This window comes from Oculina patagonica, chromosome 8, assembly GCF_052425735.1.
Source record: "Oculina patagonica isolate OP01 chromosome 8, crgOcupat, whole genome shotgun sequence".
Lineage (NCBI taxonomy): Eukaryota > Metazoa > Cnidaria > Anthozoa > Scleractinia > Oculinidae > Oculina > Oculina patagonica.
Window position 1 is genome coordinate 24,301,403 of NC_135765.1, and position 26,300 is coordinate 24,327,702.

A 26,300-nucleotide genomic window follows, 5' to 3' on the forward strand; every position below is an offset into this window, starting at 1 on the left:
AGGTCTTTATTCACACGTTAAAATTTAGGTAAATAGAAGAGAATAAAACTCAAAAGTTTCAACATAAATTGGAGTAAAAAAGCACATCAATGTAATCTTCTAACCTCAATGAATCGTTTTATACTTTCAAACCGGTGGGTATCTCCTTGGATTGCACGCGAGAACAAATTAAAATCTGCCATATTCAGTGTGTTTACATAATTGTCGCTTCGTGCCAAAGCTCATTTGCATAACCTTCCAATCGATGAGAAAACTCCCTCCACCGTCCAAACTCGATTAAATACCTTTAGAATATAAGGAAGTTGCTTCTTTTGATATTCCTATACCATACAAATCCAGCTCTGAGAAAAATTGCGTTGAAGATGACAAGAATACTCGCGGCGTGCGAGACTCCACAAAGTAAATATTGACGGTTAATTACACTGGTCGCACTTGTCCCATAATTTAAGTTCAATTCGCTCCCGTAGTATCTCTAGGGGAAGAAGAAGAGTCGAAATTCAGCCATTTAATAAATATAAAACGTGTTAAAACAACAAATTGAATTCTGACAACGGGAATCGATCATGCAAAGACAACTTATAACTTAACGTCCAAAAACATCACTAGGGTTTTATATTTTGGTTTTTTTTTTTTTTTTTTTTTTACAGGTTGCTTACTGAGGAAGCGTAGTCGCCAGATACAATCCACAAGTTTGAATAGAACGTATTGTTTTATGTTATGAAGTGATGAAGGGCCTAAGCTTCAATTCATTCTTGATACGTTTGCTTTCGAAATCGGTCATTCGAAGCCACAATGGAAGGCTTGTGCTTCGGGATTCATCAACTTCATTTTCCCCTTTGCGATACGATGTCACATAACTAAGTGAATTGTGACGTGACTGGCTGATCAGAGGTCAAACAAGGGTCAAACTTTGGGGGTGGTGGGGAGGGGGTTGGGTTGTCGGTATTTTACAGCAGGAGTAAACTTGAGGGGTTTAAGAGCTTTTTTCACAGCAAGAGAAAACTCAGCAGTTGAAAGCATTTAAATGAATTTATGCTTTCCATTGGTCAACATTTTCTTTATTTTTCTTTGAATATGTACTAAAAAAGTTCACTGCGACTTCAGCCAAACAAAATTATTAAACATAACTTGAATGAAGTAAAAGTACTTATGCCTAAATGGATATAGCGAAAAATCACTGATGAAAAACTAAGTGTTGGTTTGCGTTTGTACATCTATCCTGCTAGAAATGTTGTATTGCGTAGTAACCCGTCGCAAAACGAATGTCTGTTTGCCTTGGTCAAGTTTACGGTTTAAGTTTTTAGTTTCATATACTTGGAAAAGCCACAAATGAAGGGCGATAAAGGAAGGAGTGTAATTGGTATGACGTTCTCTTCTTGTGCATGAAAAGGGGTAAGAAACGCGTACGGGGAATAGAGACAAGTTTAGGGAATGGAAATGATTTAATGGAAAGGGAAGGTCATAAACGGGATACGTAATGAGAACTAAAAACTGTTCAACGGGCCGATTAGGAAATGAAAACGGGAACTGAAAAAGGTTTGAGAGAATCATTATATTTCCCCTCTGTAATGGCCCTAGATCACATACCGTAAAATTCCGGTTACAAGCCCTGGGCTTATACAACTTTGTAAGGGTTTTTTGGTGGGCTTATAAGTGGAGGGGCTCATATCCGGGAGGGCTTATATATAATTATAAGCGGAATAAAAAAACGTTCCGAAACGGGCCACGGGAGTGTTGATCAAAATACGTTTTTAAGTTAAAAACGCATAATAAAGCAACATTTAGCCCTGTTCAGTACTTTCATCCGGCAGAGGGGGGCTTATATCCGGGGGGGGGGGGGGCTTATAATCGGATGTATTTTTTTTGTTTCCTGGTAGATGGGCCTATAACCGGCGCCCGGGGGGGCTTATAAGCGGAGGGGCTTATAACCGGAATTTTACGGTATGTACATGTCGTCAGTCCTGATTACAATTCGCATTTTTTAATTCCCTTTCGGCTTCTAAATTTTCCGCTGTCAAACAACTACGCTAATTAGATTTAGAAAGCACGAACTGTTCTTGCAAGCTTGCGGCTTGTTATCGGTAAAAAAATGCCTGTATGCTTTATGAACATCAAGGATGGAGCATGGAGGTGGGTGTGGGGATTAAACAAAGACCCAGGTGCAAGGATTTTTTTCGAGACTTGCAGCCAAACGAAGGAAAGGTACAGTTAATCAAGTAGAGGGCGAAGTCGATGACGACGATGACAGTCTCATCGAAGACGAAATTGTTTACCTTGATGACAAAGCCAGAGTGAAGCAGTAGAAGATATTGTCAGCCAAATGGAACTGGTCTTATGACGGTCATGATATTTGCGAGCATGCCAGACTCATGACACATTATCGAAATTCAATGTCACGACGCTAAAAGCCATGTGCGCTCACTTTGAACTTCCACACAAATCCAGAGATCTTAAGTCCTCCTTATTTAAAAAGGTAAAAGACATAGCATTTTTCATAATGCCCGTGCTCATTTGAAAAAAAAAAACTAGCAAACAAAGGGAGTAAAGACCTATAAAAAGGGACTGAACGAAGTTGTAAAGCAAGAAATTTCAAGAATGTGCACAAGATTATATATTTTTTTTTCACAGATGCCCGTGACAGTAAGATAAAACACAACTAAGGGTAGCATTTTTTCATTTCAATATTGAAAACAGTTTAGCACACTCCGCCTTTTATCGGAACCTTTTCTTGGATTTTTTTTCTGTTCTGTCTTTTTGCGATTTGCTCCTAAATGCCCGACCACAGAGGTAAATTAGCAAAGGCACGTTACACTTGAGTGATACAAGGTGGAATAAGAAATAAGGAAAAAAGAAATATTTAGCGATAAAAACACGAGTCACTTATTAAAAATAAAGATCATTTACTACTTCTGACTTTTCTCTTGCTGTGAAAAAAGCTCTTCAACCCCTCAAGTTTACTCCTGCTGTAAAATACCGACAACCCAACCCCCTCCCCACCACCCCCAAAGTTTGACCCTTGTTTGACCTCTGATCAGCCAGTCACGTCACAATTCACTTAGTTATGTGACATCGTATCGCAAAGGGGAAAATGAAGTTGATGAATCCCGAAGCACAAGCCTTCCATTGTGGCTTCGAATGACCGATTTCGAAAGCAAACGTATCAAGAATGAATTGAAGCTTATGCCCTTCATCACTTCATAACATAAAACAGTTCTATTCAAACTTGTGGATTGTATCTGGCGACTACGCTTCCTCTGTAAGCAACCTGTAAGTGATGTTTTGGAAGTTAAGTTATAAGTTGTCTTTGCATGATCGATTCCCGTTGTCAGAATTCAATTTGTTGTTTTAACACGTTTTATATTTATTAAATGGCTGAATTTCGACTCTTCTTCTTCCCCTAGAGATACTACGGGAGCGAATTGAACTTAAATTATGGGACAAGTGCGACCAGTGTAATTAACCGTCAATATTTACTTTGTGGAGTCTCGCACGCCGCGAGTATTCTTGTCATCTTCAACGCAATTTTTCTCAGAGCTGGATTTGTATGGTATAGGAATATCAAAAGAAGCAACTTCCTTATATTCTAAAGGTATTTAATCGAGTTTGGACGGTGGAGGGAGTTTTCTCATCGATTGGAAGGTTATGCAAATGAGCTTTGGCACGAAGCGACAATTATGTAAACACACTGAATATGGCAGATTTTAATTTGTTCTCGCGTGCAATCCAAGGAGATACCCACCGGTTTGAAAGTATAAAACGATTCATTGAGGTAAGAAGATTACATTGATGTGCTTTTTTACTCCAATTTATGTTGAAACTTTTGAGTTTTATTCTCTTCTATTTACCTAAATTTTAACGTGTGAATAAAGACCTCAGAGTATGGTATATTTCAGAAGCGCTGGCATGCTTAGAATTTTCGTAAAATTTTCCTCGTTTCGTCAGTGAACTAAATAAAGGTGTCTTAGAATTTGTGCCAAATGATATTCCGTCAAGTACATTTTTGTGGACATAGCGCGCTTCACAAAATGGTCGAAATTTAGTCCATCGACTACCGTTGGCGGCCCCATGTCGGCCAAAATTCAATTTTGGTCTGTAGCAAAGCGAAAATAAAGAACTAGAAAATAATTTATTGCTTTTTTGTATGTATGTACCAAAGCCTTTTCACAGGCAAAAAATAAACGGAAACTTTCTTTTGGCGCGAAGACGAGAGGACCGCTTTAAGCGGGACTTCCACTTAACATCCTTAACCAACAGCTGTGATGCTGTCCCCTATTGCAATCACGATACACAATGATCATGTACTTCTCACAACAGACTTCTCACCACAGATAGTATTTTGGACATTGCATGCCAATTTGTTCCATTTATGAAAAGAAAATAACTATTTGGTGATGCCTGTTCACCAGTTTATTGTATGCTGCTATATTTCAGCACACTGATCATAGCTGAATTTCATTTTTGCAGGTCCAGCAGTTGGCTAAAGGACAACAAATAGATACAAGTGTTTATCTACTGTAAAATGAAAATAAATTTGAAATTCTTTTTTTCTCATTCTGTCTGCTGATCATTTTGTGTTTTGTACAAATGACTGGGGATGTTCTTTCCAGCCCACACCTTTTGACAGCCTCTTGCAAAGCTTAGTGTGTTGCATTACAGTATATTTCTGTGTCATAATTTGTTTTGGTGAGTTTGTAAATGAATTCAAAACACTACGTGTATTGTAAAAATAACCAGTAGGACAGCACAACACATCACTGGTTAGCAGTTTGTTATTTATGGCGTGCATCCAGTTTTATATTTTTCACTGTGATATGAATTCGGAACGAATGCATGCAGTTGGGGAAAGACATATACAGAAAATCAATATTCACAGCATTGCAAAGTTGTCTTTATTTCAATGTCCATCCTAACACTCGGTGGATGTTGCAAAAAGGTAAATAAGTACAATTATGCACCCCTGGAGAACCGTACTTTATAATTTACAGTATAACTTTAATAGCACATTTTTCTTTTTATGCAATACCATGTGTACGAAGAAAAAGTGATTTTCAGGGACAATGATGTACACTGTATTATACTGAATAGCATTTTGGAAATGCTACAAATATTCAGTGTGGCCTACAAAAATTGTTTGGTTCAAAAGCAAAACAAAACTCACCATTCAAATTACTATCTAACAACCTACAAATGCCAGAAAAAAACTGTTTTTAAGTCAAGAGATAGATGTACGTGAGAACTTCGTTAACGAGAGTTGGACAATGCATAAATATTACTCAACAATTTACGAACGTATGATCGATCGGATAACAAACCAAGCCAATGTATATCTGCTAATGTTACGCAACGCATAGGTTCCATCCTGTCAAATGAAACCAATCCCGCAACTGTAGTGGAAAATACAGCATATTATGACTTACCCTACTATTCGACTGCATTTCAATAAACAATTTGATTTTCGAAATGTGCTATTTCGATCGAAGCTATTGATCAGCGTGCAAGCTCCTTGCTCCCACAGCCGTCCTTTGCGTTGCGTTGTGTGTAAATGTAGATTCGAATACTGGCCTTGCTTGAAAGATTCCTTCTAGAAAGAAACAAACATTCGTATTCTTCTGATACACGTCACCAAGTTTGCATTACAACTCGAAACCATCGCTCTGTCTGCGTCCACCATTTTGAAAATTGAGATTTGTTTTTGTACACGATCGGTGAACCAAAAGGCGGCTTCCCATTTGTTGAAAGGACAGTTGGCCCTGTCCTAATATATTGGGATTATCTGGACTGGTAACACTAAGCATTTACCTTCATCAGTAAGCTACATTTTACTCCGTTTCTGTGTTTTCGTCCGCCATTTTGAACTCTTATGCGGAATACCGCTGTACACTCGTTCCCAGACTCCGGTTCCCGGCTTCCGGTCGTTCCCGGTTACCGGTATCCCGTTACCACTTTTAGTAGCTATGGTAGCGGACAGAAGTCGGTTCGTTCTGAATTTTTCAATACGATATACAAGTTACAGATCAATATACAGACCCTCTGTAAAGTAAAAAAACGTTTTGGGAACAAACCATTGTGAACTTATTTTCTATGTTGATCAGTAAAAATCCTTACTACGACATGGGGCTTGTTATCAAGTTCGTTAGTACGTTAATACTGCAAGGTGTATAACCTCAGATAATTATTATCAAGTGTGTTTTGTTTTATTAGCGGTTTATACTCTAAGGTCGTGGTATAGGAGATCAAAATTAAGGCAAATTTCTGTTATTTTCTAATTGCTTGGCACGGATTAGTACGCGCACAAACAAAAAACCAAGAAAAAAGGATACTGAAACGGTCAGGAAATGTATGCAAACCCAAAACGCTGGTGAGGGTGGAGGTAGTTTGAGTAGAAAGCTCGATGGGATAGGGTGGAGTAAAAGACTGGAGGAGAGGGGAGGGAGGAGAAAGATGGGAGTAGAAAGGGAGGGACAGGTGGGGGTGAAAGGCTAAGAAGAGGGAAAGGGAGGGAGAATTAAAATCTATGCTTGGTTATATCACGCAACTTTTGACTTCTGTTGTTTTCTCACAAGAACAAAACTTAAGGTGGGGTTCTACCTGAATTTGAATGAAATTTTAACATGTTCTCTTCATAACAATCGAAAATTTTACCAAAATTCTGCAGAAACTCGCTAAAAACAGCACAAAATGGTGGAGAATTATACTGCCAGGCGTTGCAATGCAGGGGAAGACTGGAAACTAAGAAGTGGGAGTCCGCTGAGCGAAATTGCGAGGTGTGCTTAGATGTCCGATATATCGGACACTGGTCCGCAAAGGGTTAAAGAAGGGATTGAAGAAAAAAATGGAAACACCACCAAACAGTTGACCCCCTCGAAAGCGCACTCCAGGTTGTCAGGGGACTGTTTGGTGTCCGTCGACCAATTTTTTACTTCAAATTCTAATATTTCTTCTTTGTCTAAATTTTACTAATCCTTTGAGAAAATCTATCGCCTCCCCGACATCCCCCAAAATCGCCCAAAATTAACAAAATACTGCAAAACATAGATATATGAGATAAGTAAAGCTTTTTTGGATTTCTTGAAACGCAGCTGAAATGGTTTTCAGTATTTTGCAGCCCTTATACTTTGGGTCAGTACTACTATTCTTCATCAGTTGCTATTACAGTAATGGTATGAAACAAATACCTAATCATTGGTCAACTAGTTGTGATCATTTTCTTGACAATAGTAGTTACCTGATAAAGAGTATTGCGAATAAAAGGCTGCACTTTGCTTAGTGTTAAAAATTTATATTTTCTAGTCGTCTAGCTCAATCGTTTATTTTTACATGTATTGTGCGAAATATATTTATAAATTGAGAACATTATGTCATTAAGTAATAATGCAATCTTGAAAACATTCCAGATATTATGTTCTACCAGGGTTCTACACGCTAATACAGCTCATGCAGACTGTGACTTTCGCAAACCTCCCATGCACTGAGTGTTACTAAAGTGACTGTTTTTCCAGTGATTTTTACCGTACTGTACCCCGTCTTTCAAGTCAAAGCAGATAGTTAATTATTAACCGCCCGATTTTAAGCTTCTCAAGCTTCTTGTTTTTTTACTTATGTAATCAACGGGATATGGTGAAAGGGTGCATGAGATGGAAAGAAAGTAATAGTTCTGCTTGGTCGTATCTTTTTCCAACGATAAAATAAAGGATAATTCGAATAAATTTTTGCCCTCTAAAATACTTTTTTTCTGATCAGCCTATATTTTAATTTACTTGAAACTATCAGCCAGTTCTGGATTTCCTCCATGGATATTTTCTCTTAAGTTTAATGAACTCTGAGGACGAAATTTTCTTGCAAAATAAAATAGTACGTATTTGGACAGTTAAAGTATCATAGTCTCCTTTAAAGTTCAATCAAATCACAGCGAGCGTTTTGTTGGATCGAAAATCGCTCTACATCGCTTCTAAACTAGACTAGACGCCAAAAATCCCTTGCTTATCCCAGACTTGCTTTCTTAAAATTGTTTTACTGTATGTGTTTTTAAAAGAAAACCATCTGTCAACAAATTTACCGCGATGATTTTATTTACGTTTAGGAAAGCCTGCTTCTTTTCCGATTTTTCATTCCTATTCTGGAATAGAAATGGATGGATTCGTTGGTGGGTGGCTTAACCTTGGAGGGGACTTCATGTCCTATTCTTTCGCCACCTATTAAAATTATGTATTAAATATTTGTTGTACTAAATCTACAAATGAATAAGTAAGTAAGTAAATAAATAAATAAACAAATTAATAAATAAATTAATTAATAAATAGATAAATAAATAAATAAATAAATAAATAAATAAATAAATAAATAAATAAATAAATAAAAATTATTGTGTTTGTATTGTATTAATTAATTCTGAATAATTATTACTGAAAAGTTTTCCGGCAAATGATATCCTCTTCAAGACCCAAACTTGATTTCTTAATCTTATACGTTATTCCAAACTAAACTGCTTGAAAACCATACCTTTCACAGCGGCACATACCCATATTAAAGCTCACTTATTGGATCCCCCCCTCCCCACCCCTCCCGATAAGACCATGCAGCTCGTTTTTTAAACATTACTTAATCAGTCAGCTACAATTTTTTCCCAGTTGGAGAATTCTATGCCAGATATAAGAGTCGCTACTTACTGTTTCTTTCAAACAGCTGCACCGCGGCGCAGAGCGCAGGTGCACAGTGAAGGAGCCAGCAAAATGAATTTTCAGTTACACATGTATAACTTCATGTGTGTATTGTATCAGACTAGTTGAATAAGTAAAAATAGATGCTATGTTTTTATCGTTACATAATTTATTTATTAAAATGTCTCTCCAAAAGGCATATAACTTGCATCCCTGCATTTGGTCAGAACTCTTACCTGGTGTGACATGGATGTCAAAGGAAGCCCAACTTCTTTTCACTAGATCGCCCTTTGCGAATGCGTGACATTCGTACGTCTGATCCCCATATCGACTGTCATCCTCACGCGTTACATTTCGGAAGTGCAGTGTGACAAAAAGCTTTGTTTTGTTCTCTGCAGGTAGAAGACATGAATTCTATTTTTCTGTAAACTATGGTAACATTGTCATCTTAATATACAGAAATTTAAACAAAATGTCAAAAACGTAAATTATTACATGGCGAATTTCATCCCGGTTTGCCGGGCTGAGAAAATACGTCTGCGATTACACGAAGAAAGTTTCATCCCGGGCTGAATTACAGCCCGGGCTGAAAGTGAGTTTACGGATGCGCAGTGGCGGTTTTCAACGAAAAAAAAATGGCGGCCACGATAATTATTCAGTTTTAAAAGTGTTCAACCCGGGATGAACTTCTCCATGTAAAGGTAACAAAATTCCAGCCCAGGCTGAAATTCGCCATGTAATCAGGCGGGGTGATACTTTGCACAAAAAGTAGTTGTGATCCTTGCTCGGTCGAGTTCATGCGTTGCTGGTGACTTACACACTCTAAAAGCAGTGTTAAAAAGCTGTTTGAATGGAACTTAGATTGCTTATACGTAATAGTCGTGGATCGTTCGTAATATATTTCGTTATTTCTGCATTAAGTTAAAAAGAAACTGTCAAACCTAAACAAAGTATGTCAAAATGATAATACAATGAGAACTTTACAAATAGATAGTTGTGAATCATTTTTATAAAAGAACTGGAAACATGTCAAACATGTTAAAATTTATCTTTTCCTGATAATTTTCAGATTACGTCTAAAAAAAGCTGTCAGATTCAAAACATACCACTCCCCCCCCAATTGCTCCCTTCTTTGGTAAAAGTTTTTAGGAAAATTGTGATTCGACGAGAGTGATATGTAGGTTATAAATTTATCTACAGCCTCTCCATGTTTGAGGAAATCAAAAGTGAAAGAATTTCCTAAGAGATGTGGTAAGCCTCAATTAGATTGAAGTTATTTACTTACCGTGCTTCTCTGTTTGATTTGTAAAGAACAAACTGTCATTAGCTGTAAGTTCTTGATATTCTCCTTTATGTATCCTAATAAACTTGATTTTCTCGGGAACTTTTACTCCTGCTGAATCATATGCCACACACGTCACATTTGATGCAGAAAACTCCAGTGGATAAATATTTTCAGACTGAACATAGAAATGGTTCGGCAACTCAGCTGCAAAATAAGAAAAGATGAATTTCATAAAATTACTTAAAGTTAGGGTCTTTAGGCCCGTAGGGAGGGGGGGGTGCGATGGGTGCGTCCGCACCCCCGCCCCCCCCCACGAGCCTTGGAAGTCCGCTCATTAGCTCATTGTGAAAAAATATATCAAAATGAATAAAGAAATAAACTAAATAAAGGAAAATGGTATTTCTGTACTTCGACTATTTACATTCAATATGGTCCTTTACCTGCTTTGTTTCCTTACAAACTGTCTTCAGAACGCACGAAACGCTGTCTAAGATAACCTATTTTTTGAAAATTTCTTGGGGGAGGATACTCCCATACCCCCCTACGTTTTTTGACGCCTTCGGCGCTCAGGATTCCCCACCGGAAGCGTACAGGATTTCCCACTGGAGGCGCTCATACGCCCCCCCCCCCCCCCTTCCCCCCCCCATGAAAAATCCTGGTTACGGGCCTGTGTGTAACACACGAAACTCACAAATTTCCTTTGCTCTGAACGCAAGACCAAAAAAACCAATGCTAGGATGGGGGAGGTAAGCCGAAACTTACCGTACCCTTCCCCCTCCCCCCTTTCCGTTCCCTTCCTGGGAAAGCGGATGCCCTCATGCAATATTGTAAACTGTTCATCCCAGGCTATTTAACTCATGGCAGTTAAAACGCTGGAAACCAACGATTCAAACCGGGTTCAGCGAATACTTAGCTATAATATTATAGTTAAAGCTTTGTTGTTAAGTTCACTGTCATACCTTCACAAACACACAGCATCTTTACAACAAACACCAGTAAAAACACTTTCATCTATAAATTAGAAATAGAACATTCTGTAAGCCCAAGGTTGTCACTGTTGCAAAGGAATAAATGGCCATTAAGATTGAAGGTGCTTTTGTCCATACAAGGTAAGAAATTCAGATCTTAATATTAAATTATTTATTTATTTATTTTTCTTATTAAACTTCTAACAAAACTTTATGAACAGCAAAACAACAACAGCAACAGCAAACAGTGTACGAAGATCTATCCAATTGCACCTTAGATCTGAATTACCAGTTAAATTTGGGGACGGACCATTATTTTCTTGGAGGGGGGTATGAAAAAGTTTGCTTTGCAAACTTTTCGTTTTTTAATTCATGCAGCTCTGCATACATTTTTTGTAAAAAAACAAACTATTTTGTATTCATATATTGTGTTTGCAGGAAATTTTTTTGTCTTTTTCAGGGCATGCAAACATTTTTTCAATATTTTTCATATCCCCCATTAACCGCGAGAAAAATAATGGTCCGTTCCATATTTCACGGCCTATTCCAACTTTTAAAAGACAGTTGACATACCATACTCTTTCTTACACTGAGCACTTAACTCTACTCTCTCTCACTGTTATTAAAGTTTATTGACTAGGGCCGACGCTGGTGATATTGTACCGTTATTTGATGGTTCAATAAACTTTAGTGATATTGAAAAGAAGTGAGGATCTCAAAATAAACGTCGTGTTCATTTTAATTTTTTAAAATCATTACTTCACTACCCCTCCCCTTCTTGCGTTTTTTGTTTTGTTCAAGGAATGACGTTTATAGTAGAAAGCCTGGAACGTGCTTTGCTGACGGCGAACGTGCTTTATGACGCCGTTATGACGCGAATGAAGTAAAATGACGTCATAATATCCGCCATCTTAGGTTTCAATACTATTCTGCAATACATGTAGGGAAGCTTCGTATTTTTTTCATACATGAGGGATATTTTTTAGGCTAAAAAATGTTTATCCAAGAGGATTCGAGCCTGGGTCGTCAGATTACTAACCGAAATCATCTCAACTCGGCCACCGACGACTAGCCGCCGGAATCCTGAATTTTTGGCTAAAAATTCTAACCCTATTCTGAAAGCTAACCGCAAGCAAACTAAGCTAATTGAAGTTGGCCAACTGGGACGCTATTTAGGCTCAGCAAATCCTATTTAGGCTAACCGTAGTGCTATTAGGCTAACTGGAGTGCCAGTTAGGGTAACCCGAGTACTCTTTAAAATTTGAGTGTTACGTGGTATAAAAAGTCATCCAATTAACAAAAAAAAAATCAGGTAACTTTCGTCTAAAAACCGTGGACTACGTCTTGAAATAGTAATTCCTCCCACATGGTAAGATCCGTTGGTAAATTATTTGCTATTTTTCAGTTCATTTTTTACATGTATTTACAATCTCAGCTCACAAAATTGGATGGTAAGCACCATCCCTTACGATCAGTTGCTGATGTTTTTGAAACAGTAAGCATTATTCAAAGGTCATACCAACCGGTTCTCTTGGGAAAATGGTAAACAACCCTTGTCAACCACACGAAAACGTTTAAAGTGATCATAAATTAAACGATCATTGAGACTAAAGGAAACATACATACCTTTATATTTTCTTGGTTTGCTCTGTAATCCTATAAATATAGTTTGCCTAGAATAACAAAATATGACTGCGCAGTTTTTCAGACGTGCAGCGACTTTTTATAAGCTTCTAAACATGCAACCTTGCATGTGTTGCGTCGTTTGGCCTTGCAGGTGGCTAAATTGATCATGATAGCATTAACGTATTTATACACACTGATGCAAATCATTTGATTAATTATATTATGCACGTATTACGAGCTGTCGGTATTATATAATGTGTTTTTTCGCTGATACGAGAAGACAGATAAAGTGATAGAAGCCTTTTTTCTTTTAAAAACTGTTGTGATTTTGTTTTGGGGTACGTTTAAACTACCTGTTTCATTTACAAAAAAAAATTAATACATGATTTGAATATTTTACTCGTATTACGACTTGTTCGGTAGTATAATTATAATGTGTTTTTTCGATGATACGAAAAGACAGATAATGTGATAGAAGCTTTTTTCTTTTAAAAACTGTTGTGATCTTGTTTTGGGGGACGTTAAAACTACCTGTTTCAATTAAAAAAAAAGAATCAATACGTGAGTTGAATATTTTTTTAAATGTAACTGTCAGCACGTCATTTTCGCTGAGCAGGGCCATTATCAAAGTAAACGTCATTTATGTTTACATTGATCCGCGAGTGACTCACCAGCAAGTGCTTGATAAGAAGATTGATTAATACAGTATGATTTTCCAAGTTACCGTCTTTTTGCTCATTTAGATGAGTGAAATCCTATTGATAAAATACGGGAGATCATAACAAACAACGAACGTCAGCTAAGATCTAAAAGTAAACACAAAAACTAAACATTAAAAGTTTGTTTTTATTATGCAAAAACGATAAATGTTGTGATAACTTATTCATAACGAATAAAGAACTAAAAAACGGAATCGAAGAGGGAGATCCCACACACACACACACAAAAAAAAAAACTACCAAAAATTTTTTTGACCACGTTTTTGTTTTCTCGCTGTTTAAGTATTTAAAAGGATCGCTTTTAAAATATCTCAAACACGTCCCACCGAACGGTGGATTCATTTGAGTGTTTTTAGTTCTTTTAGGTGTTATCTAAGCGACAAATTATGAAAAGAAATGCCGTATCGATATCCCTTCTGTAGGTATGTGAAAGGGGTACAATTTTCCTATCGAAGGTATCAAAATGATTGCCTTTTCTGTCGAAACTAGTATGTTTCGACCTCGGGGCGGAGCCTCCCTGTATACCTCCCGGAGGGTGCCATCAACGGTTTAAGGTAAAAAACACACGGCACACGTCCTACTGTTCTTCTGACAAGGTTCTCAGTTGGAGATTGTGTAGTGATCATTAATGTGTTTTCCAGGCGTTTGTGGTTAAGTGTAGCGTTAAGTTCTTGACCATGAACAGTTTATTTGACTCAGTTGAGAAAAAAAATATGAAAAACTGTCTGATTAAACTGCATGGCCGTCCTCGCGCCTGCGATAAATATTCTTTAATTAATTAACAGCACGAACCTTTTTTTTTTTTTTAAAAAAAATTAGGTGTTTCGAATAAAGGGAAAATACGTACTGTAATCATCCCTTGGCCGGCTTTGTTAATTTTGTGCCTCGTTTAGAAAAACAAGAAATCTTATAACTGTGTTTTTTTGAAACGTGCCGTAACTCTTTTATATGCTAATATACTGTAAACATGACACCGTTAGTGTTTTCTGTCGTTTGGTTTGCAGGTGGCTATTGGGCGTTATTGCTTGTGTGTGACTCCAATTATACCAATAACGCTTATCGATTTGTAAACTGTGCGTGTGTAATTCTATAACATTTTTCGGAACGTCGTTGAATGTACATTCATGTGTTATGTTATTATAAAAAGCTTTCTTTCGGTTGAAAACTGTTCTGATCATTAATTTTGTGGGTAGAACTTTAAAGATCTGTTTCATTTTTCAAGAAACTTGACTGGAATTGGGTATACACTAAATTGCATGTCATTTCAGTTAGCAAGGCCATTTAAATTAGAATTACACGATACGTTAAGGACCGTTTACACTAGCGAGTTTTGATGCGATTTTTGTCACATGTTCGAAACCTCTGGAATATCGTCGCGACAAATCGGACTGAAATCGCGTTGCTCTTGTTAAAGCGGACCTCTTTTACACATGAATACCATACAATACTGACATCGATAACACCTTAGCAATACATCTACAATAATTATCCTACACATAATTTGCCATCTAATAAATAAATTATTGCGATCTAATAGATAAATCTAGCCCGAAATGTTTTATGCGTATTGTTTTTTACAGCTATACATTTCTCAGCTATTACTGTCGTCACTTTGACAAAAAATAGGAATTTTAGAATGTAGTTTTAATTTGCAAGGATTATGAAATAATTTTATTCACTAATTTTCTAGTGTTTTTAGTTTAAACGTCAGTTTTTTAGAGTTAGAACGACCCAAAAATTACCCCCTGGGCTCCAGGCGAGAGCAACCCGGCAGTTTTTGTCTTTCCCTCTCCTCAAAATTTTTGCAAGACTTTACGTTAGAGTTTTGCATATCAACGGATCAAATTATTAATGTTTTTCCACTTGTTAATACAGACCTACTGGTACTACACTACGAGCAGCCCCCTTTTTTATCGTAGCCCGTCGAGCGTGAGTGGAAAAATGGCCGCGTGAAATCTGGGGAATAAGACGCGCAAATAAGTGGTTTGCGCGGCCATTTTTCACTGAAGGCGTTATTCTCGTAATGATCACGCTCATGACGAGCTTAGCCCTAAAAAAAAAATTCTGTCCAGGAGGTCTTTTAATCTTGTACATAACTTGTCACCGCATGCCAGGAAATGTGAAATGAAACCGGTCCTAGTTATGTGTACGTGATCTGTTTCTTGTGTCACGCAGTTTCTGCTTTCGCGGTTTTGAAACGTGCCGATGGATCTTCTTTAAGAATATTATTTGCTAAATTGTCGATATCGGCATCGTTTGCGACCTTAAATCGATGATAAATGTTTCATAAGTTTTCCGGGCAACACGGTCAACTTTGAGTCGGCGTTTATGTGTTTTTGTATCAGTTATACGACATTGGATATCCGACGGACAGCCGAAAGCATAAGTGGACTGTGGTAAGTTACAAATGTAAAAGCGAGTCAACGAAAATAATATCGGTAAAAGGGAGATCAACAGTAATTTTGCCGCGGAAACAAGTTGAATGTATGAAGATTGGGGCTTTCAAGGAGTCGATTGTTGCAGGCTTCACGACATGAATTGAGTAGCATTATTACCAATTTTAAAAGTGTTTTTATCGCATTTTTGTGACATGTTCCTCGCTACACTGCAAAACTCGTATGGGTGAATGCGAAACAGGAAAGCCATGCAAGATTGTGCAAGGGTTTCGTCTAATAAACGAAAAGAGATTCGGCATTTTCGTCTAATGGTTACAGTTGCCGGGTTAATTTATTCTGGCGGGAAATACGAGGTAACGCAATTCGCAAGCAGCGCGGCTCGCCGCCGTTCATCCAAGATAGAAGCAAGACAAACACCGCAGCACAATGGTAAGTTGTATTTTTTTATTTGTGGAATATAAACTTGAGCTTGGGTTTTCAGTTTCACTACGGTCGCTTATGTCAAGCGCTGTAATAATAATCAGCTTGCGGTGCTTAAACCTGGCTAATCGCGCGCTGACTTATTTCGCTCTACTAACCTCGCGCTAATTGTTTCTGTCTTACTTGGGTGGTGAGTTCTTTACTGAGCTCTTGTTATCTGTGGGCAGAATATTAACCTCGCGCTAAATTATTCTGCCTTACTTGGGTAGTGAGCTGAGTTCTTTACTGAGCTCTTGTTATCTGTGGGCAGAATATAACCTCGCGCTAAATTATTCTGTCTTACTGGGGTAGTGAGCTGAGTTCTTTACTGAGCTCTTGTTATCTGTGGGCAGAATATAACCTCGCGCTAAATTATTCTGTCTTACTGGGGTAGTGAGCTAAGTTCTTTACTGAGCTCTTGTTATCTGTGGGCAGAATATTAACCTCGCGCTAAATTATTCTGTCTTACTGGGGTAGTGAGTTCTTTACTGAGCTCTTGTTATCTGTGGGCAGAATATAACCTCGCGCTAAATTATTCTGTCTTACTGGGGTAGTGAGCTGAGTTCTTTACTGAGCTCTTGTTATCTGTGGGCAGAATATTAACCTCGCGCTAAATTTTTCTTTCTTGCTTCGTTGGTTAGTTCAATATTTATCTTGCGTTTTTTTTTTTCAATCCGCGATTGAAATTTTATTGAGCTGTTTTAAGACATGAACATCAAAACCCAAATCCGGCTAAAATATTTGCTTTTTCTTTCTCCACAGAGAAGCCGCGGCTGTTATGACTGACACCTCACTGTACATTGCGGCAGTTCAACGTGCGAACTACGATCTTATGTTACCGATCTTAATCCCCTTAATGGAGAAATATTCTCCACTAAGGGGATTAAGATCTAATTTGCATAATTTTTTTTTGAGGACTAAGCTCGTCATGACGAACTACAAGAAATAAGTTTTTCTTGTATTCTATTTAACAATTCGAGCACATTTTTCCATGGTCTACACTTTTATAGACAATAGAAATAACATAATGAAATGTACAAAAAATATATGAAACAACAAGTCATTGCGCGGGTGGTTCCACTGTAAAATTTTGGACATTTTGTGGCGTAATTTCTATGGTCTGTAAGAGTGTAGACCTAGCTTGAAAAAAGTGGCTGAATTGTTAATAATACGGAAAATTTATCGGCGAATTAAATGGAAAATTAGTGCAAAGTGGCGTGTGCTTGTGACAGCTCGCATGATTAGAACTCGCATGATTATCTTATTATAGAAAACTAACGCTTGTGGTTAATTAAGGTTTTTGAAATGAACGCGAATTGGAGAAAAAGTTACTCCTGAATAAAAGAAGTTAATGCGGTAGAGGAGGAAAATTTTTAAAATAAAGAAAATTAATGCGATTAAGGGATTGGAGCCTTTACTGACCGAAATGAAAATTGAAGAGAAACGACGGGGAATGAACACGGGGGGGGGGGGGGGGGGGGAAGAGGATACTTTGCTGTATAAGATATGTCAGGAAAGTGACAAACCTGACGCTAAGCGGACGCTACGATTATTACAAGAAAGCCACTGTTATCAAAATTTTGATCTTGAAATTTCGATTTGAAACACACTTTTTTGTGAGTGGGGGGGGGGGGGGGGGGAGGGATTGGGGGTGCTTATTTTTATCCGGGTCTTATAACTAGAAGCAGGAGGATGGGTCTAAAACCATGAGATGAGCCAAAAGGGGGAGATGGGGGATCGAAGGGAGGTTTTAGGCGTCTTCTTTTGATTGGGCCTTTAGGTGCAATTATGACTTGATTAAAGCTGGAAACTCATGAGTAATTGATGATGATGTTTTCAACTATACATGTGTGTGTGTGTGTGTTCCTTAAGTAGTAAGAACTTTGTCATTAAAGGCCATACATCATAGCTAGTGAGAATGAAAGTTGTTCCTGAAATTTTTACCCTTACCCAAGCGTTGAAGTGAGTGGCTTTAAAAAGAGAAAAAATAGGTAACAAAATCACAGTGGTGAGAAACCACTGTGATTTGGTAATCATTCCTGCATCAGTGTCATCAGTTAGTCACGTGATAATAGCCTGATTTTTCAGACAGTCCGAGGTTACCTGGCGAGAAGAGACTGAACCGCGGATGATCTGATAAGTCCAGCTACTAGTGCGGTGAAAACGACTGCACAGTGAATTCTCAAGGAAAATTTTACAAGATAAATATTGTTTTTCTCTTGTAGCTTTTTCCTTGCAGAAATTTAAAATAGTTCATTTTTAGCACTGACCCAGTATTTCGGTTAATTTTACTATTTGGTCTCGTGCTTCAAAGCGCGTGGGACGAAAATAAATCGTGGTTCGGGCTTCGAAAAAGGAAAAACGTAGCAAAATAATATAAGAACGAGAAGGACGAATGAAAAAATACACCGCTACACATAAACTGCTTACGCGACGAGACGGGGTACGTAACCACGCGACGCTCAAGCAGAAGACGCGACGCCCTCACGTTGCCCAGGAATAGCTGCTTGGTCGATAACCATTAACGGATTACCTTAGTCTCTTGTTCATTATTTGAAATGGAATATACGATACCGTCAAAAATACCCCTAGGGCCGGAACAGAAGGGTAGAAATAGAGCGAAATGAAATTCTTGTGTTGTTACGCTCCCCACCCCTACAGGGTTCGCATAACCACGTGATCAGTTTGCTTGCAGTGGTTTCTGTTCTGGTTATGTTGGTTATTTCGCACGCGTGTTGAGTCTGTGAAATTGGCAGCTATCTTAGCCTGCATTTTTACCCACAGGACTTTATAAGGTACGTAATCAAACTCATAATATTTATAAATATTAACGACCACAGTGCATACAGTGCACAAGAACCGTTTAAAGTTCAGTTGGCTGTAATGTGTTGTGTTGCAAGATTTGCTGAGATCTGAAAGTCGATCAACTAGGGTTTGTTTTATGTCACTGTGCCTTTTATTGAAGTCCTCATGGCATCTTATTTTATGTTTTGGTTAATGAGATGCCTTTTTATTCTATAAATGTGGTTGTGATTGTCGTTTATGCAGCAGACACTTTAAACTTCGATTTACTACCTTCCGCCATGTTGACAACAAAACATGGCGGGACTACTGGATTAAGGATATGGATCGAAATCCCTCCCGAGTAGCATATATAGTGGGCTCATACTTACTTTTACCCAGAAAAGGCCGGCAATCTGCTGTCAGGGGACAGCTGGGTATTGAATGCATATTTGGTTCAAGTGGGTGGGTAAAATTATTAAGGATAATGAGTAATCAGAAGACGGTCAAATAGTATCCCATGATGCATTTCGTTTCATCTTACATGTATATTATCACTGCGTACTTGACCTAATCAGTATCGTTCAGCTCTCGTGAAGTGAGAAGAAGCGTTCACCATGGTGTGTTTCCTTACTAGTTTTGATTCAAAAGCTGCTGCTTTCGAGGAAATCGATCTATTCTACGTTTACTGCGTTTCAAAGGAGAATTTCAGTGTCACATTGAAGGGATTTACCTGTGTTTCGCTAGTATACAGAAAAATACATGTTAGTGTGATCGAACTATTGGACGAACGTCGAAGAGCTCTCGTTCCTGTTACAGTCAAAAATTCGGCTATAGATGAGCTATTTGTTGCTGGAGTGTCAATAAAGAAGCCCTGTGCTGATCTGAATTAGTTTTCTTACATTTCTTCTTACATCTCTATCGATCTCTAGTCCGTCTGCTTCGCAGCCGGCGGGCTCGTTCGGTGTTGTTTACATAATCTGCGAATACATATTTGAGCTTATTATTACGGTTATTTTTCACCAGTTGTGAGCATTTCACTAATTTGAAGAGTACAATTATAAAATTACTTTCGAAATTACTAATCATTTTGAATGTAAATATAAATGGCAATGATGACAAAGCGCTCACGAAAGAGCCCAGCTATTGTTGCCTGAAACAGACATCGCACATGCTTCGCAGCATGCGAGGCTGGTTTTCGATTGAAATTTCAGTCATCTTTAATCGCTGAAAAAGTCATTGGATGCGTGTACTTCTCGGTACTTCTTTGCAAGTACAATAATACGGCCTTCATTGTGCTAGTGTGAGACCCATATTTAGTAGAAACCTGCTTATAATCCAAACAATCGTGGATATTTATGACCTTGGCGCGGGTCAGTGAACACTTTGTGAAGGAAAGCTAATCAAAATAATCAAAATAAAGGACGTTTTTTAACAAACCATGGTCATAGGACAATTGCAAATCAATGAAAGTATGACAAACAACAGAATAATACAATTTTCTTGCTTTGACTGGAAAAAAAAAAACGAAATGTGCCGTAGAGAAAGCGGCGTTATTTTACGGTGGAATCCGCCATAACTTCGATATTGCATGAAGTGGGCGGAGAATTGCACTATGGGATACTGTTCGACCGTCATCTGATAAGTAATTATTTAGGTTGGGTTTTCAGAATGTGACCATTGGCCAAATTGCAGCTGTATTAAGTTAACAAATAAAAAGCCTTGACCATGCTTTGTTCTTTTATGAAGCATGTTAGGAAGAGATGAGAGCATGAAAGAAATGTAGGATAAAACACGAGCTTACTACCGATTGTAGAGAAATTGGATTCAAACAGGATGCACTCAGAGTGTTGGAATGGATCATACATGACTGCACCATCAAAATGTTTGGTTTTACAAATTCTTTTTCCAAAGAGCATCTAAATTCCTTCAATTAAAACACCTGTCAATTTATGTACCCTCATGTAGAACTGTACTATTTGAGCCGTGAAATTTCTCTATGGTTTGTGAAAAAAGGGAGATCTGAAATGATCTTCAAGCTGTGTGTGTACACAAACAGCAGTTAGATGATGGCGACAGCATTCATATAAGCATGTTGTTAAGCAATAGGAACACTTGTAAGATTGTCACTTTATTTAATAAAAGAAAATACACTGTATATGGGAATTTCAGCAGTAAAAAAATTGATGGTAATATTGGGGTGACCATACATGTATAAATGAGGTGACTGTAAGGCTGGGTTCCACACTACTCAGTAACTGGCAGTTATTACACGGTCAAATGCCACACTTGTTAGGCCTTAACAGTGCATCAAATACTCCACCCTCTCTGGACTTTTAATTATTAAAGGATGGCATACAACAAAACAAAGAAAACTCTGTTGTATTCTCTTTGTCCATGCACCTTACTTGAAATTATGTTTTCAAATTCTGCTCTTTCATTTTTAAGGAGGGGTTTGTGGTAATATGTTATTGATAACATAGCTATAAGAAAAATTCCCTTATGACAACAATCCACCCTTAGAATTTTTTTCTAAACGGTACAAAATGTAAATGAACACCCTTACTAAAAACAGAGTGCTGGAACACTAGCAGTTCCAGAGCATCTGCCTTAAATGAATGGATGACAAATAAATATATCTCCTACCATATAACCGCAGACCAAAGTTTTTTTTTTGATGATTATACATGTAGAGCTGACCAGACAGGCCACATTTCACATCAAATTCCACAATATACAGGTATGGAGCTAACTTGCATTGAGAGGGCATCTTGGGCAAGACACTTAATTCTGATAGTGCCTCTCTCCACCCAGGTGTATAAATGGGTACCGGCAAATTAATGCTGGGGGAACCCTGTGATGGACTAGCATCCAATCCAGGGAGGGGGGGGGGGGTAGGAATATTCCTTGTCACTTCATGCTACAGAAACCTGGAATAAGCTTTGGCCTCTATGGACCATGACGCAGACTTTGGTGAGAAATTGACTTTGGAGAAATTGGTGCTTTTGGATTTGACTGATACATTATTTAAATTAGAGCTAATAATTCATAATTCAATATTCTCCCATCAGTAAAATTGGTCTCAGAATATTTTATAATGCAACCAAAACTAGATACTATCTAAACCTTAAAGCAATATCCTAGACTGTTTTTAATGCGTTCATGTTTCCTCACAAAATATTAACAAATCGCTAAATTAAACAAACCTGATTTTTTTGCATGTAACAAACCAGCAGGAATTTTAAAATGCTATATGCTTATAGGTGTTTGGCAGCTTGCCTTAGATGAAGGGTAGTAAAATATAGTGACCTATATTTGGTGCAAACATTTGCACCATTTTTTTGTTTGTGTATATTTGCTCAAAAACTTCAGTCAAAGGTTATTTTTGATGCGTTTTATTCTCTGTAAAATATTTTGAACAGTTATGCAGCAGTCAGTCTGAAACAAATGGAGATTAATATTTATTTCTAATTATATTATCATTGAAATTGTGTTTCTATCTTCATAACAAAACATCTGGCAAAATCTGTTAGAATTGCTAATAAGATTTATATATGAAAATGTGTGTGTCAAGGAAATAATCATACCCACCCCAAGGACATTCATTGAAAATTTCTTGGGGGAGGGAGGGAGAATTTCAATTAAGCCAACATAGTTTGTGCTACATGTAACGTAAAATTATTTCTTACAGCTTGACAGGGAGCCTATACCAACAACAATCCGTGGGAGGGCCTGCATTTTTTCTGAAACAACATGATGGGTTAACCCTGCTTTCGAACTGCGTTTTTTGTGCAGAATGAAAAGTTTGCTCTTGAAGATCAGAGCTGTTTTCTCAGTGGAATCTTAAAAAAGCGTTGGGTACAGCCCTCAGAAGGCCTCTCGGGAATGGCTTGCTTCTTTAAAGTGAACAATAGCAGAAGCAATGGGAACAATGCCCATAGCCACCAAAACAAAAGCAACTGCTACACGTGAGGACCAATAGAATTGAATGTTTTTGAGTGATGCTATACTACTGAAAATAAAATCATCCATATCTGTTTTGTGCAAGGAAAGCATTTAACATGCCAGCTAGGTTAAATGAATTTCTTGAGGCTGTGAATTTTACTATTATTTTGGTGTAACAATTCATTTCATTATCCATAATAAAGTAAAACACAATAATAATTTGCAGTTTATGGAATGGAATGTTTATAATTTCTTTACCACAATAAATTCATTTAGTCATTCTTTGTCCAACTAAGTTATAAAATTTTATTGTCTTTATCTTTGGTTTAATATTTTTTATACAGTGTTGATTTTTAATTCCCTTTTTTTCAAATATGATAATAAATATGGGACAACAACAACAACAACAACAGAAAAAACAAAGTTAAACTGGTTTGACAAATTTTAAATCAAATACATTGTATACTATTTAACCACAACATATACACAGAAATAAAATATGGAACTCCACAGAGATTTAACCACCAAAATGCCCTTAATATGTAGATAATGTCCCCTTGAATTGCCTGACATTGAACAAATAACCACAAAACACGTGTTCCAAGAACTTTCTCTTATATCTGGGAGATTTGGTGACTGTTTAGAGACATGAGGTGATTAAGTCTGAGTCAGAGAGACTCCTAGTTTACTCGATCAAGAGAGTTGGTGTTGTATAGACATCCGTAACTCCCATAAGGAGGGGGATTGTGGTCACGTGTCTAGCAAAGGCGTGTGTTGTGTATGCTTAGTGCATTTGTGGAAGAGCAACTTTGTATGCTTGAGTCCTGGCCTCTGTAGCCTTTAGGAGTACTACAGTTGACATTTGATGACATAAGCACAGCAAAGTCCACATATATATTTTATTATAATTATTTTCATTAACATTCTTATTACTGATTATTCAGAGGTTATCAACACCTATATTCTAATATGACTTAAGTTTACTTTGAATTGTGCAATAAGTATAGTAAAAATCACTGATTGTGTTGGTGGTTTTTATCAAAATTTAAAATCAAACCTGTTAATCCTACAAAGCCATATATTCTTGTCACATGTTCTAGACCTAAATAACATTAATCTGCGTGTAGTTTTTGGTATTGATTTAGTTGTTTGTTTTTGGAACTAAAACAATTTGAAAGTTATAATGTCCTGGACAAACATATTTCTGAACTGTCACGAAAATGGTTTTTTTCCTATTTACACCTGATAATAATTTGATTTAGTAGTGATAGTTAGGGACTGGTCAATAAGTACCAGGGGTAGGCCTAGACAGATTGTGCTCGCAAAATCATGAAAAGTTGCTCTTTTTAAAGCCAAAAAGTTGCTAAAATGTTGCCCAAAAACCCAAAAAGTTGCTACTAAAACTTCAAAAGTTGCTACTTTAATATATTAAGCAATTGGAAAAAGCAATTGGAGCAATCGGAGCAATTGGAAAAAGGTGGCTCGAACATTTGTGACCCACCCCTTCCTTCTGGATTTAAACTGACTTCAAAACCCACCCACCCCTGATAGGGGGTTGAAGATTACATCACCCACCCCTTTGCTCAAAAAATTCATGGGAAACTTTAGACACATACTGAAACAGTATGAAATAATGATTTTAATTCATAAACAATTATTGAAGAGGTCTAAGTTTTTGCAGAAATTGATAACATAAACTACGACCACTGTCCATCATTCGTATTTGCAAAGTGTTTTAGAAAAGAGTTAACTAGTGAAAGCCCAGAGTGAATATACGAAGGCTGAAGAACGTCAGGTATTGTAGTGTTCCCGTATTAGTACTTCATGTATGCGTATGTTGTAAACCGCAAAGCATTATGGTTGTTCTTGTTGGCAGCCATCTTTGAGTAGCATGGCGAGTGTTATTAAAACATGTTGAGTTCTAAGTGAATCGAGTGATATTCTGTGGCCATTCAACCACGGACAGTACATTGGCGATGAGAAAAATAGTCATTCCGCTTTTGTAAGTGTTTATTTTGAAAATCAGCCAGAAGGAAGCGAGATTTTTGAGGAGAATGCCTGACCCAGAAACGAACTCAACGAGTGCCACAGGAGGCTCGGCGAAGAATCAGCCAACAGGGAGTCAAGCAGCTCAACCGACACAATTTTCAGCAACGGAAGTACGAAATCTACCCTGCTTCAACCCCAGGGAAGATCCAAACAACTGATCTGTGCGTTGAAAGCGCTGGAACCATTCATTCGAGCGGTATGTGCTGGCAAAAGGGATTTCAAGCGATCCACAGAAAGTTGCATTACTGTTACACACTGCGAGAACAGAACTGCAGGAATTATACTATACCCTCACAGCCACGGAAGGAAAACTGAAGCCCTACAAGGATGTAATAGAGGTTCTGGACGAGTATTTCGTACCGAAAGTTAATGTTTCCTTCGAAAGGCATGTATTCAGACAAATGGAACAGCAGAATGGAGAGAAAGTCGATCAGTTTGTGTGCAGGTTGAAGCAGAAGGCGATTACGTGCGAGTTCACCGACGTTGATGAAACAATTCGGGACTAACTGATTGAAAAGTGCCAGGACCAAAGGCTCAGGAGGAAGTTCTTGGAGAAAACAAATGCCACGTTAGCTGATCTACAGCGCATTGCGAGAGCCTACGAAGCAGTTAATGAACAGTTGAAATCTATGGATAGGTCTCCAACACACCCGACAGGACAAGTCAACGGGATCAAGCAGCAGAAATTCCAGAATAAAGGGAGGAGACAGAGTGTAAAGAAAGGAAAGAAAGGTGGACAAAGCCACAAGACACACAAGCCTGGAGCAGATCAATCACAAAGATGTTTTAAGTGCAATCGTTTTGGTCACTTTGCAAGAGATGCTTGCTGTCCAGCAAGGGATAAAGAGTGTGAGAAGTGTGGTACGCGTGAACATTTCGCAGTCTGTTGTTGGAAGAGGGAAGCTACGAAACCATCACCCAGTGACAATCGGGGAAGCTATCAGGCTAGGAACAGTACTTACCACGTACGTAGAAGATGGAGCAACTGGCCGAGAAGATGGATATGCATTTGTTGTTGGAGGACAGCAGGAAACTGGAGAAATTACACTTAAGGTTGGTGGAGTGGAATTGAAGGATGTGTTAATTGATTCGGGAGCATCTTGTAACTTGATTGATTATGGGACCTGGAACAATCTGAAACAGAAAAACGTCAAGTGTGAATCCAAAGTGTCAGACAAGAAGCTGTTTGCATATGGTCATAAGGAACCAATGGAGGTTGTAGGAACATTTGTTGCACAAATAGCTTGTGAAGCTAGTGGAGAGAGTTGTGTGGGTGAATTCACTGTCATCAAAAATACCGGAAAGCCATTGCTTGGCAGGACCACAGCAGAGAAACTTAAAGTATTACGAGTGGGACCTGTTAGTCACTGGTGTTGGAAAGTTGAAGAGTTATCAGCTTAAATTACACATCAATA

At 37.9% G+C, this 26,300-nt stretch overlaps 2 protein-coding genes across 2 annotated transcripts in view; both read right to left on the minus strand.

Annotated features, from left to right (window-relative positions):
* LOC144664227 (sperm receptor for egg jelly-like) overlaps nucleotides 1-26,300 on the minus strand; it is a 118,479-nt gene that overhangs the window by 12,716 nt on the left and 79,463 nt on the right. The gene's annotated exons all lie outside the window — the stretch shown is intronic.
* On the minus strand, nucleotides 8,077-10,953 carry LOC144663240 (uncharacterized). The gene is made up of 4 exons (XM_078524152.1): nucleotides 10,902-10,953; nucleotides 9,943-10,146; nucleotides 8,894-9,049; nucleotides 8,077-8,192 (listed from the first exon to the last, which is right to left on the minus strand). Exons 1-4 carry the CDS (start codon nucleotides 10,951-10,953, stop codon nucleotides 8,077-8,079), a joined length of 528 nt encoding a protein of 175 aa, XP_078380278.1.

Coding starts and splice junctions, on each gene's coding strand:
- LOC144663240 (XM_078524152.1), bottom strand. CDS start 10,953: ATGAAAGTGTTTTTACTGGTGTTTGTTGTAAAGATGCTGTGTGTTTGT. Junction 10,147..10,901: donor GATGCTGTGTGTTTGTGAAG/GTATGACAGTGA, acceptor CTTATTTTGCAG/CTGAGTTGCCGAACCATTTC. Junction 8,193..8,893: donor TGACATCCATGTCACACCAG/GTAAGAGTTCTG, acceptor TAATTTTAATAG/GTGGCGAAAGAATAGGACAT.